Source organism: Equus asinus, chromosome 18, assembly GCF_041296235.1.
Source record: "Equus asinus isolate D_3611 breed Donkey chromosome 18, EquAss-T2T_v2, whole genome shotgun sequence".
NCBI lineage: Eukaryota > Metazoa > Chordata > Mammalia > Perissodactyla > Equidae > Equus > Equus asinus.
The window spans coordinates 38,239,462-38,252,031 of record NC_091807.1 but is presented as its reverse complement, the minus strand read 5'-3'; the positions used below and the strand labels follow the sequence as shown (position 1 = coordinate 38,252,031).

The window sequence follows — 12,570 nt, the reverse complement described above, 5'->3', positions numbered from 1 at the left end:
TGCCTCTGACCGCTGACAAGCTCAGGGCGCCCTGTGGGGAAGTCAAAGGCCGTCCACCCTGCAGATGGGCCCACCGTGCCCGCTCTGGAGGGATTTCACTGATAGGATTATGTCACGGGAAAGGAGTGTCCAGTTCTTCAACGCTACAGAAGCCCAACAGTGAGAGGGCGGTGCAGCGGAGACGCCACGGCGCGTGGACCTGGGAGATGGACTCGCCCGCAGCTCTAGGTGCATTGTTTGACGGAGCTACAAACCCCTCGGACGCACGAGGTCTTTGCCAGTGTCCTGCGAAGTCCTTGGATGCTAATGAAGTTTCAGCACCTTCCCTCTCATGCAGGTGGCTAGTCTCTCACCTGCTGCGCCTGCGGAGCCCTCAATATCCCCACCCGGAATTCCCCAAGCCCGGCTTTCCCAGGTCCCGTGGAGGTAGCTGATGTGACAGATGAGGAAAGAGAAATGTTTGTAAAATATCAACAGGGTTGACCTTCTGGAATTTTTTTCTTAGGCAAAATTAAGGTGCTCAGAAAGTTAGGAAAAAAGAAACAATATATTTTGCTTAAAATATGAAGTATGGGGAAAATAAAAGACTTTGAAAGACTTGGCCGATTACACCTTACAATGTTTTTGTGTAACTTTTTAAAATTTCGGCACAACAGAGCCCATACAGTTCCAAAGTCTTCCTTCCACCCGGCGCCTGCATCTGCGTCTCACGCAGGTCCTGTCCCCAAATGAGACCAGCTCCGCGCTTAAGTTAAACTCCTCGTATCTCTAAACAAAGCATGTTATTTACCCTGAATAATTTTCTTCAACAAGTACTAAAAAGATACAGTTTCTTAAAACAAATGAAATCTATCGACATCTGGCTTGGAAAAAGAGGCAAACGGTAGAAAGATGAAATTAGGAAAACAATAGTCATAAAATGGACTCACGCTGCGCCTCGCCTTTCTGCCCTGACGCCTAACTGCACAGTGATCAGCTGAGAAGCTGCTGGAATGCTCCATCCAGGACCAGCGTCACCAGAAGGAACAGACTGAGAGAGCCTCTTGTCACCAGCTTTGTTGCAGTTTTAAATTCTGCCCTACTTGCAGTATTTTAAAATTCTTCACGTAAAAAAAAAAAAAACAAACCTTCCTACGTCTTCCTAGTGAAAGCTAGAAAGGGTAATGGACAGAAGACCCAACCCAGCTGGGCAGAGAAGTCAAATGCGTGACCCCCGTGAAACCAAACGTGGCTTCTAGGGGTTGCGTCACCGTGGTCTCTGTGTCCGTGGCACAGGCTTGCCTCCACGATTCTAGACGTGGCCCTGGGCCACAGTGTCTCGTTTTCCTCTCTGCTGGCATTCCACTGCTTTACCTCTCCGCCCGGATTTTGTACCTCAGGACAAAGTAGGCGATGAGGCGCAGGGAGATGAAGAAAACCCCCAGGACGATGAAGTCCAGGTACAGTTTGGCATTCTCCACATCCAGTTCTCTCAGGATGGCCTCCGACTTCTGGAAGTGGCACGTCTCGTCGATGTCGCAGTGCAGATCCTCTCGGTCGAGGCCATAGATGGAGAGGATGACGCCTTCAAAGCCGTACCTGAGGAGGGAAGAGCGGGGGATGAGCGAGGCCCTGACCCCACCGGCTCAGCTGACTCCCCTCCTCCCCCACTAGCCTCCCTTTGCGGAGGGTAAAGCATCATCCACGGAAACACTTCCGAACCTCTCGACTGCTTCCTCAGATAAACACGTGCAACCGCTTGACCGGGTCTTTGCCAGTTTTGTTTCCTCCAGGCTCCACCAAAAGACCCAGATTGAACGAATGGTGCATATTTGTTCAGTGGTGAAATGAATTGAAAAACACTCTAATTACTTCTGATATTACACTCTTCTTTGAACAGTCAGATATAATCAAGGGCCTCGTACCTTCCAAGGACTTTAGAGCATTTTAAATAATACATTTCTGCACCATCTATCGTTCTGTTCCAGCCCTACACGGTCAGAACAAAAACACGAGTTTTGAGAAGAAAGACGTGGGTTTCTGATTTCTTGGTGTCAGAGCGTGCACAGACTGCCGAAACTCTGTCCAAGTGCTTTGTTTCCATTTTGTTTTCCTGAACAATATACCTGGGTCTGAACTGACATTCTAGAAAACAAAAGCTTGTTCCCAGCCTCGGATCTTGTGTGTCACGTGGAATCACGACAGCTGGGGAGAAAAGCTTTAAAGATGGGCATGGCACTCCGAGGGCCACCGTGCCAAAGAACCACAGAACAGAGAGCGTGAAATCTGATCGCCTCGTGCCCGAGGTGCCGGAACATTCTTGTTCAAAGATATGAGGATGCGTGAAACATGACTTGTTTCCCACTGGATTTCTTATGAAGGTTTTACAAATCTTCAGAACCTTGTTATAAGCAGCATTTATTCCAGAGAGGAATGAAGCGCCTAAAAGATGGAAACACTCCCACCCAAGGCAGTACTCCAAAACGTGCAGAACACAGGGCCCACCGTGGCTTCTCCAGGGCATGGATCACAAGTATTTATTTTATTCTCGTGTGTGCGTGCGTGCGTGTGTGTGTGTTGGTGAGGGTCATGGCACACAAAACTAGGAAAAAAAGGAAAGGCATCCACAGTCTTGAATTCACGACCTAGGAGGCACGCGGACATTTAGCCAACAGCCAAGAAGTGGCTTCTGTGAGCGTCCGCACGTTAACCAAGTCCCTTCCCTGTGTCTTGGGAAAGCCCCCCACACGCTACCTGACATAGGAGATATAGGACATCCATTGCAGATAAGTCGGGATGGTGTCGAAGCTGACGAAGAATCCCGAGAAGAGGAGGACGGGGATGGCCGTCACGGGGCCTACGAACGTTGCCACCTGGGGGGGGAACAGAGGGGAACTTACTGGGAGGGAGCAGGTGGGCCGTCCCGCCCAACATCCTCCCTAGGCAGTGCCAGAGGCCACATTCGACATTCCTGGACAGTCGCCTGGACAGCTGGGAGCAGGGCAGAGTTTTCAAGATGGGTGGGCCCCCAAGGCCAGGATGGCGCTGAGAAGCATCTCGTTTCTGAGTGAGCGGCCTGGTGTCCTGCACAGAGAGGGTTGGGGTTTTGTGCCCAGAGGCTCAGCTGGCCCAGCAGAGGGGATGAAGGTAAAAAAGAGTAAAGCCCCCGCAGAGCAGCGGCAGGGCCGCTTCAGAAAATGGTGATGAGGGAGCTTAACGTGGGGGGGACACGGCCATCTGAGGAGCTGACCACAGGCTGGGGTCTCAGCCGTGTCTGAAGGAAGAAGGGGCAACGAGCTTCCTGTGGCTGGTGCGGGCCGAGCACTTTCCGTGGCTGTCGGCCATGCGATGGTACGGCGGCTGTTCCCACCTACGGATGAGGAGGCCGCCCTGGAGGCTGAGCAGCTCCGGGGCAGTGGGCTCTGAAGATGGAAACGGGGTCCATAGCACCCGGCAGAGGACGTCGGAAGGCCTCGGCGGTGCGTGACTCACCAAGTCCTGGGTTTGTTTTTAAGGATAGGACAGGCCTGAGCACCATAAAGCCACGAAGGTGGAGAAACCCATATGCACGCGGGTTTGGTGGGTTGGGGTGGGGTGTATAGGCGTCTAGCAGGGGCACTCGGAGCCCCAGGGAGCAGGTGGAGGGGCTTAGGGGGCGGGAGCGTGGAGTGCACTGGGGGCTCGGAGGGATGGCCGAGAGGATCCCATGGAGGCAACAAAATGTAGGCACCAAGAGCTTGGCCTCCGAGCCAGCTGCGTGACTCTGACCAAATCACTGTGCCTCTCCAACCTCAGTCTCCCCACCTGTAGAATGGGGATAGCATGGCACCTAACTCATGGATGTGCGTGGGAATAAATGAGCTAATATTTGGAAAGCACCCAGATCAGCCCTGGTATACACTAAGCACAACATAAGGGCACCTGGTATACAGTAGGTGCCACATAAGGGCTCCCGCTGTTGTCAATTTGCCAATCCTGCCTAGCCCGGACAAGGTGATTCCTTCCCTGGGGATCAACCCAGTGAAGCCAGCCTAGGAAGTTGGGGTAGAATCAGGAGGAGGGGTCTTAGGAAGGAGGGGTGGGCTGAGCTCCACCAGGACAGCAGCCGCCCCGACCCCCACTCCGTGTCGGCCAAGGTGGGGAAGGGATGCCCGTCCCGCGGCCGGCACCTGCAGGGACGTGGAGGCAGCTCCGATCAGCAGGCCCAGGGACTGCGCCACCAGCGAGGTCATGGTGCCCAGCGCGGCAAACAGGACGAACCGCACGGCGTCGGACGGCTGCGATGTCATCCAATACACGATGCTGCAGTACGCCACGGGGAACATGATCTGGAAACACAGCGTCCGTCACCCTCTGGGGGACACCAGTGTCGCCCGCCCGGTTCACCAGGGTGTGACAGAGAATTCGTGCCCCGCTTCGAATCACGGCCCTTCCCTTACGCACCTGGAAGGGGACGTCGGCCATGGTTTTGGCCAGGTAGTAAGCCTTCAGGCTGTACCAGTAATTCAGGTGTTCTCGAAGAAACACTCCCATCTCCAGGGGAACTAGGAGACGGGAAGACGGAAAAGGGCGTCAGGCAGACGTACCTAGCGTGCCAGATAGCCAACAGGCGATCCTGTGCTGAGCGCTCTGCGACCCTGCCTGGCCTAGGCCCCGGCGTGGGCCTTCTGACACCTACAGCCCCAAGAGTTTGAAGGGAAAGGTATAGGACTATCTACTAGCCTGGGAAAACGGCCGACCATTTTTAGAACCTGGAGAGGTATCCAGCGGAGAACACCCACACTACACGGATCCTGATATTTTCGTGATTAGCACAAATATTCGCTACTAAGCTTACTCTCATTGAGTGACTGTAATGACGCGATTCCTTCCCCTGGGCGGGACCTCGCAAGCTGCTCTTGGAAATTCAGGGCAATTTGAGGGGGAGGCGTTGTGGGGAGGAGGTGTTCATGCTGGAGTTCCGGTGAAGCAATAGATTCCTGCATGGCCAGTCTGAAGTGGCCAAGGGCAGCCTACTTTGCAAATAATCTAGAATTGCACGGAAATCCATCTAGAACAGCCTCATCCACTCACAAACTTGGCCATCCCAGGGATTTCTTAATAACTGAATGAGGTAATGCTTAAGGAACAGAATTTGAGGGGTTCCTGATTAGGAACCCTTTTAGTAACCTCTCTCTCATCAGCTTTCCACTATGCTCAAAAACCCTCCGTTAGTGATTCATTCCTTTGGCTTAAATATTGTACTTATTTTCTTGTCTAACAGAAAATACAATAATACCTACATCTGTCAACAAAGAAAGTGGTATTTTCAAAAGACAAGACTCTACGTGTTGAGAAAACTCATCTATTGGCCAAGCCACGCCCTCGGTCCTGCATTGGTGGGTCGGAATCACAGGTCACGAAGGAGAGGGGTACTGTGGTCAGGGAGGCACTCACACGTGAGGACGGTGGGCATGAGGGCCGCGAACATGAGGAACAGCATGGAGAAGAAGAGGAAGCCGGAGTTGCTCAAGACCTTCTTGGCTTCATTCCCTATCCCCAAGTAGAGCAGGCCAATGAGGAGGCCGATCCCAATGTGGGAAGTGATCCGCAGGTGCGTCAGGACCTGGGGCAGACACGGGTCTCACTCATGGAAGTTCCGAGGGCGGGCAGCGAAAGAATGATGGGGCCAAGGCCTTTGGAGCATCGGCCCCTGATTTCTCCTCCAGAAAAACAAGTCCCCAACCCTGAACCAAACATACACGCACAAGGCAGCCTTTTATGGCTGTTAAAACAAAAGGAATTGTTCAAAAATGGCACGCAAAGGGGCTGGCCCCGTGGCCGAGTGGTTAAGTTCGCGCGCTCCGCTGCAGGCGGCCCAGGGTTTCGTCGGTTCGAATCCTGGGCGCGGACATGGCACTGCTCGTCAGACCACGCTGAGGCAGCGTCCCACATGCCACAACTAGAGGAACCCACAACGAAGAATACACAACTATGCACCGGGGGGCTTTGGGGAGAAAAAGGAAAAAATAAAATCTTTAAAAAAAAAAACAAAAAACAAAAAAAAACAAAAATGGCACGCAAAGGCAGTCTACCTTCAGAGGAGAGGACGAGTGGAAACAATGGGGTGGGGGGATGAAGAGCGGACACAGCAGAGGCCTGCTCTCCAGGGGCTGCTATCAGCCCCTCCATCTTTCACACTGGTCCCAGAGGGCCCCTGAGCATGGGACTCCTCGGCGGGCTGTCAGACTGTCCACTTTAAAGGGCGGACGTTATCATGGCTCCTGACCATTCACCACCCCCTTCCCCATAAGGCTTTGTACGACCCACCAGTGCCCCATGCCTTCCAGTACTTTCTTAGGGAGGAATGTATGCCCTGATGTCAGGCTTGGCCACATGACTTGCTCTGGCCAATGGAATGTGAGCACAAGAGACCACCTGCCACCTTGAACCAGAAGTTTTAAGGGCTGCCCTTTGGGTTCTCTGTTGCACTTTCCCTTTGCCATGTTCCAGAAAGGAGCTGTTCCTCCATTCTGGGTCCCAGGATGAGAAGACACTTGGGGCAGGGCCACAACCCACAGATGCCAACACATAACACAAGCAAGATGTAAATATTTACTGCCGTAGCCGCTGGTATTTGGGGAGTGTTTGTTACTGCGGCATCACAGAGTGAAAGCTGACAGATGCAAATGGAGGAAAAACAATCTGAAATTCCTCAGGAGGAATCAACAGAAAAGGACAGACAGCTTCCTTTGTCACGAGGGACTATTGCAAAGCCCCTTACCGAGTCCCTCATGATGCTGAGGAAAGTCCTTTTGAAGAGGATGCAGAACTGCGTGAGGCAGCTGGCCGAGAAGCTGTGACAGCCTTCCATGGAAGCGGAGTCCTGAGGACACAGGAAAGGAACAGAGGTGAGACTCCAGCCCCGCCTGCCTCTCCTCTCGGCTAACAGCGTTCTCATGCAGCAGTGCAAGACGCAGCATGCATGCTCCGCGGGGCCCGGGGAGTTCCATTACCTTTCTCAACCCCTTCAATCGTTTTGCCTGCTTTACCTCTTCAGAGGGACGGTGCCAAAGAAAAGGGGTCACCTCGGCATCGCCCCCGGGCTCCCTCCTGTAGTCAGAGTCGCACATGCCCTCCCGGACGGCTCTCACCAGGCGGCTGTTCTGATCGCCATATTCACCAGACGCCACCTCCATCACTGCATGAGACACAGACGAAGTCAGCCCGGGCCCCAGGAGAGGCGCCCTGACATAGCCAATGCGAATTGAAGGCCTCTTTCATTTTGCAACAACACAGCCATTAATCCAGCAGGAATATTTTTAACGGATCACATTGATGCTGCATGATGAGGATGATGATGACATGCTAAAATCATGGAGCAACCCATGTTTGAAATGTTCAAAATCGGCTCTAGAACCCCCAGCAAGACCATTTATTCTGGCGGGAACCTGAGAATGCAAATATGGATTGTGACGTCAGGGAGCCTGAGAAGTCATTAGCTCACGCATCCAGTAACCTGTTCATCCAGCCAGTATTTATTGAACACAGGCAAGCATCAGAGCTGGAGCTGGGAGCAGAATGGAGCGGGATTCCCATTTGGAGAGCTCACATTTTGTGCCTGGGGAGGAGTGTGAGTGACGAGCTGTGGCAGTTCTTCAGGACCATGGAGAAGAGCCCGGGGCCATGAGGTGTGCTTGGCACCCTGGGGACCTTGAGGTCTGGGACCATCAGCCCCATCCTCAGATCCCCAGGGAGCATCTCCTCCACTGACCCTCCTCCCTTGCTCCCACCATCCCTCCTTGGCCCCAGGCATCACGCTTCCTCTGCACTCTACACTCACTCAAGGTCCCACTCTGCCTCATTGTCTCTCCTGGTTCTACACTCTCATGGCAACTGCTCTCCTTCCTGTTGCCGACCTGCTCTCTCCCAGTCTATCTGCCTTCTCCTTTCCCACGTCCTTCCTTGCGTACGTCCAGGCCTCGCATCTCAATGACTTTCTTGCTAATTCCCACAGTCCCCCGGGCCTTGGGTTTTTGGTACTCTCCTCCGGCAAAACCAGCTATCTGTTTTCCCTGAGCCCGAACCAGGGCGGCCGAGCACTCCTAGATCCAGTCGTAAACCAGGACAGTTTGGCCGCACCAGAACATCATCATCAATGATGCCATACGAGCCCAGCACTGCCCACTCCCCTGCTTACTCACACCCACCACTCTCTCCTCAACTCTGGCCCTCTCTCCAGGTGACACTGAGGGAATAGAAGCCACCAGAAGGGACACACTCTCACCTTTCTGGGACCTCCTCGAAGTCCCATGTGCCCTATTTCTTTCCTCTGTCCATCCTGCTCTCTAAGTTCTCACCTTTTTGTAGGCCGTGGGCCTTGCTGCCCTCCCCTGCTCAGCAGCACCTGCCGCACCATCCTTCTCTCACTCGTGAACAAACAGGCAGCTACAGACAGGACCTGTCCCACTGCCTTTTCAACAGGCTCAATTCCCTCCCTAACGAAGCTCTCTCCCCGCCCCCATCTCCTTCCAGCTCACCAAGCTCTCCATCCTCTCTGTCATAGCCCACTTTGTGTAAGAGAGAAGCATTTCCCAGGGACAGTGTCTCATGGAACACCATGTGGGAGATGATGTTGGAGGAAATATGGAGTCCTGGGAGTGGCGTGGCCAGAGTCAGAAAGAAAAACTGAGCAAGGAAGGTTGATGACTGGGGGACCCAGGAGGAGGGTTGTAGAGTGTTGAATAATGTCCCCTGAAAGTTTGTGTCCACCTGGAACCTCAGAACATGGCCTTATCTGGAAAAGGTTCTTTGCAGATGTAATTAGTGATGGATTTTGAGAGGAAATCCTGGATTTATGGTGGACCCTGAGTCTAATGACTGGTGTCCTTACAAGAAGAAGAGAGGACACAGAGAGAAACACAGAGAAAAAAAGCCATGTAAAGACAGAGGCAGAGATTGGAGCAACATGGCCACAAGCCAAGGAATGCTGGAGCCAACAGAAGCTGGAGGAAGCAGGAAGGACCCTCCCCTAGAACCGTTAGAGGGAGCAGAGCCCTGCCGACATCCTGACTTCTGGCCTCAGAACCGTGAGTGAATGAACTTCTATTGTTTTAGCCCACCCAGTCTGTGGCACTTTGTTACGGCAGCCCCAGCATGGCAGGGTGCAATGGCAAGGACTGGACCCCGAGCACAGTGCTGAGGGGGACAACGGGACTGGGTAGGCGGGCGTTCGAGCACTCGGTGGCCTAGTTAATACAAAATTTGCAAGGATGAGAAAGCAAGAGGGATGCCAAGATCTCCCACTTGGAGAGTGGAATGAAGGAGGACAGATCTGATGGGAGGAAGAGGGCATTGGTTTTGGAGACACAAAGAGGCTGTCGAGTCTGCTGATAGACAGGTGGGGTGACATGTTGTGGAGAAGTGGTGCAGAGGACGGAGATCTGGTGGGAAAGTGATGTCTGACGGTGGCGGCGATGCCCTGGAGGGTGTGAGCTGAGAGGAGAAGGCAGAGGAGGAGCAGTCAGCATCGGAGGTGTCAGCTTATAAACCGCACGGCCTGTGCAAGTGATGATGCGACCGGCTGCTAAGCATTGCAGCCTGCTGACCTCGGCACCTCCACGTCAAGAGAAGCACCTCAGACCATCAACCTTGTCTCTGGACTCCGAGGGTCACCTTTATTGTCACATTTGGTCAAGACTTAAATCAGCATTTTAACATTTCTGTTAATCAATGCAAAAAGTGCCCTTTTTTTTTTAGAGGTTATTTCTTTTTAGAATAACACAGCAAAGTGTTAGGAAATGTTGCTCCTAGTCAGAGCTCCTTTGCTATAGTTTCCAGATATTTTATCTGGAGGAAAGAAAACCTCTTTTTATCGTTCTTAAAAGTTCTACCACAGGATGGCACTTGGGCCATCTGTACTTCAGGTAAAAGTGGAAACCCACCAAGATTGGAAAAGACCCCCTTTTCTTTTCCTTCTCTCAGGTCAAGGCTCTACTTACCAAAATCAGCTGGGTTGTGGTAGGTTGGGCAGTTCAGACCTAAATCTCTCAAATATGGTACAAGATTTGAGACTTTTCCCCGGTACACACATTGTCCTTGACTAAGGACATAAAGCTGGAAAAAAGTAAGGAGGGAAAAATCATCAACCCTGCTTTCTTCCACAAAGCAATAGATCTCAACCCATCCACCCATCCATCCATCCATCTGTCCATCCACCTACCCATCCATCCAACCAACCACCCCTCCACCCATCCACCATATACCCATCCACCCTTCCATCCATCCATCTGTCCATCCACACATTCATCTACTCACTCACCCACCCATCCATCCATCCATCCACCATATACCCATTCACCCTTCCATCCATCCATCTATCCACCCACCCATCCATCCGTCTACCCATCAATCCACCCATCCATCAATCAATTTCTCTCTCTCTCTCTCTCAGGAGAGATTTACATGACCTCCCGAGGACTCCAAGTTCAAGGGGAAATCCATGATAAGTCAGGGAAGACTGAGGATATCATGTGGCCAGGAATTACTTTATTATATTGCTTTTGCCCCCTCACAGTAACCACCTGATTAGGAAAGATTTTGGAGCTATACACATTTCATCCCTTGCTATTTTTTTTTTTGCTTATAATAATATCAAAACCTAAGATTTATAAAAAAAAGTGATATTGTACAAACATTAAAGCCTGCCATTTAATTCTGTAAAACAAGTGTTCCCCATTATAATGGGGAAAGGGGAGTGAAGCCATAGCAATGTCAGTGACTTGCCCAAGACCCCATGGCTGGACACCAGCCCGAGGGAGAACACTGGCCAGCTCTTCCTACCCGCTCCCACCCTGCCACCTCTGCTGCTTATAGTCTTACAGTCTTATGAAACATAGAACTTAAGCCCACTCAAAAGTGAAGACACCCCCATGAGCTACCGGGAAGCCATGAGTACCCGGGACCTGAGTCCACACGGGCTGACCACAGCAGGGCCTGCGTACCTGGTCGAACAGCTCGAAGAGCTTGGCGCTGGGCTGGTGGATGGTGCAGATGATGGACCTTCCCCCTTGAGCCAGTCCTTTCATCAGGGAGACCACCTGGAAGCAGGAGGCGCTGTCCAGGCCGCTAAAATCAAGGGGCACCATGAAACGCCTGCGGGACCCCCAAACCCTCCCGCACATTCAGAGCACACCGGGTAGGTCTGGACCCACAGCTGTCTCCTGGTCTCAGACAGGGAGAGGGAGGTAAGTCAGGCCCCTGACCCAGAACAGAAGGCAAACATGAGGCAGGCAGAGCACACAGCCCCCTTCTGAGGCCACGGCAGAGCCCCCGGACAAACCCCTGGCTGAGAGAGCAGGGGCTCTTCCCGCTGCTTCCCACTGCTCCCCGTTACCTGGTGGGCTCATCGAAGAACATGACAGGGGGGTTGTTCACCAGCTCCAGTGCGATGGCCAGGCGCTTCCGCTGGCCGCCCGAGAGGCTTCCAGTCCGCGTGTTGGCGCAAGACAGCAAGCCCAGAGCCGTCAGGATCTCCTTGACCTGGGGGGCAGCAGAGCCAGAGTGACTGTCAGGGACCACCCACCACACCTCGCCACCTCCAGGGCCCAGGTCGAAACACCCACTGCCTCCCCCATTTGCTGGCAGCCACACGTGGAAATCAGGGCCCACCCCAGGCTGCCATTGCCAAGTGGGCAGGCGCGTTTCCAAGTCTGAGGTCCTGATTTGGGTCCAAGAGGCTAAGGAGCTGGAGCCAGGCCCCCCTGGGCTGGAGTCCTTGTTCTGCCTCCTGCTGGTGACCTTCTCTTCTAAGCCTCACTCGGGGCCCCGGTCAGGGAAGGCGTCAATAAACATTTGCAGAAAGGGGGATGGGTGGACACATAGACAGACGGATGATCAGGTTTCTGACCAGCACAGAAGGGCCATGGGAGGGCATCGGAATGAAAGTGCTTGGCACAAGATTTGGCACACAGAGCATTTAGTCAACAGCAGCTATTAACATACTATTACTAATGCACATGGCTCCAGCAGACACACAGCCACACAGGCCAGGCCTCTCGGAAAGAAGGAATGGAGTCCCTTTGGCGCTTGTCGATAGGAAAACAAAGTCTCTGATGTGGCAGCAAGGCAACGACACTGCTTAAAGCTGTCACCACCTCCGACGGTGGTCCCACCGATGTCCGCCCCCAGGAAGCAGACTGGCTTCAGGATACAGATAGTCCACTGTGACCCGAGCCCTCCCTGTCTGCTCCAGATTATTGACCCAGTATCGACTCAGGGAACAGAACGGTCAGCAGCCTTCAGTGCAGGCTCGGGTGCCGGCTTCAGCCGCAGGGTTCAGGTCCATCCCAGCATCTTCTCGGAGGCAGCCGCAGGAAGGGGAGGTTAGCTGCCGCCCTCCCTGCCTCCGCGTCAGGCTCACCTGCTGGGGGCAGCCCACCTTGGAGGTCCCTCTAGAATTTGCCCAGCCATCATCCTGGCCCTGGTGGCAACAGTGGGCAGACCCCAGTCCAGTGGCTTCTCTGGGAAGATGTGGTCATCCAAAAGGAGAAGGAACTCACAAGGAAGGAACTTTCCACTCTGGTTCTTGAATTACTTATGTAGGGTCAGTAG

General features: G+C 53.2%; 1 protein-coding gene across 2 annotated transcripts in view; it reads right to left on the bottom strand.

Moving 5' to 3' along the window:
* Nucleotides 1-528: 528 nt before the first annotated feature.
* The window catches only part of ABCG1 (ATP binding cassette subfamily G member 1), a 60,966-nt gene continuing 48,924 nt past the window's right edge, over nt 529-12,570 (bottom strand). The window contains exons 6-15 of one of the 2 annotated variants that reach the window (XM_014839265.3): nt 11,354-11,499; nt 10,962-11,085; nt 9,960-10,074; nt 7,011-7,159; nt 6,743-6,844; nt 5,416-5,584; nt 4,423-4,523; nt 4,149-4,307; nt 2,734-2,852; nt 529-1,578 (exon numbers count right to left, since the gene is read on the bottom strand). In XM_014839265.3, coding sequence (XP_014694751.1) covers nt 1,350-1,578; nt 2,734-2,852; nt 4,149-4,307; nt 4,423-4,523; nt 5,416-5,584; nt 6,743-6,844; nt 7,011-7,159; nt 9,960-10,074; nt 10,962-11,085; nt 11,354-11,499 — 1,413 coding nt within the window. In that variant the 3' untranslated portion in view covers nt 529-1,349. Of the gene's footprint in view, nt 1,579-2,733; nt 3,064-4,148; nt 4,308-4,422; nt 4,524-5,415; nt 5,585-6,742; nt 6,845-7,010; nt 7,160-9,959; nt 10,075-10,961; nt 11,086-11,353; nt 11,500-12,570 lie in introns of both variants that reach the window. The other variant, XM_070488930.1, reaches the window with a different exon arrangement.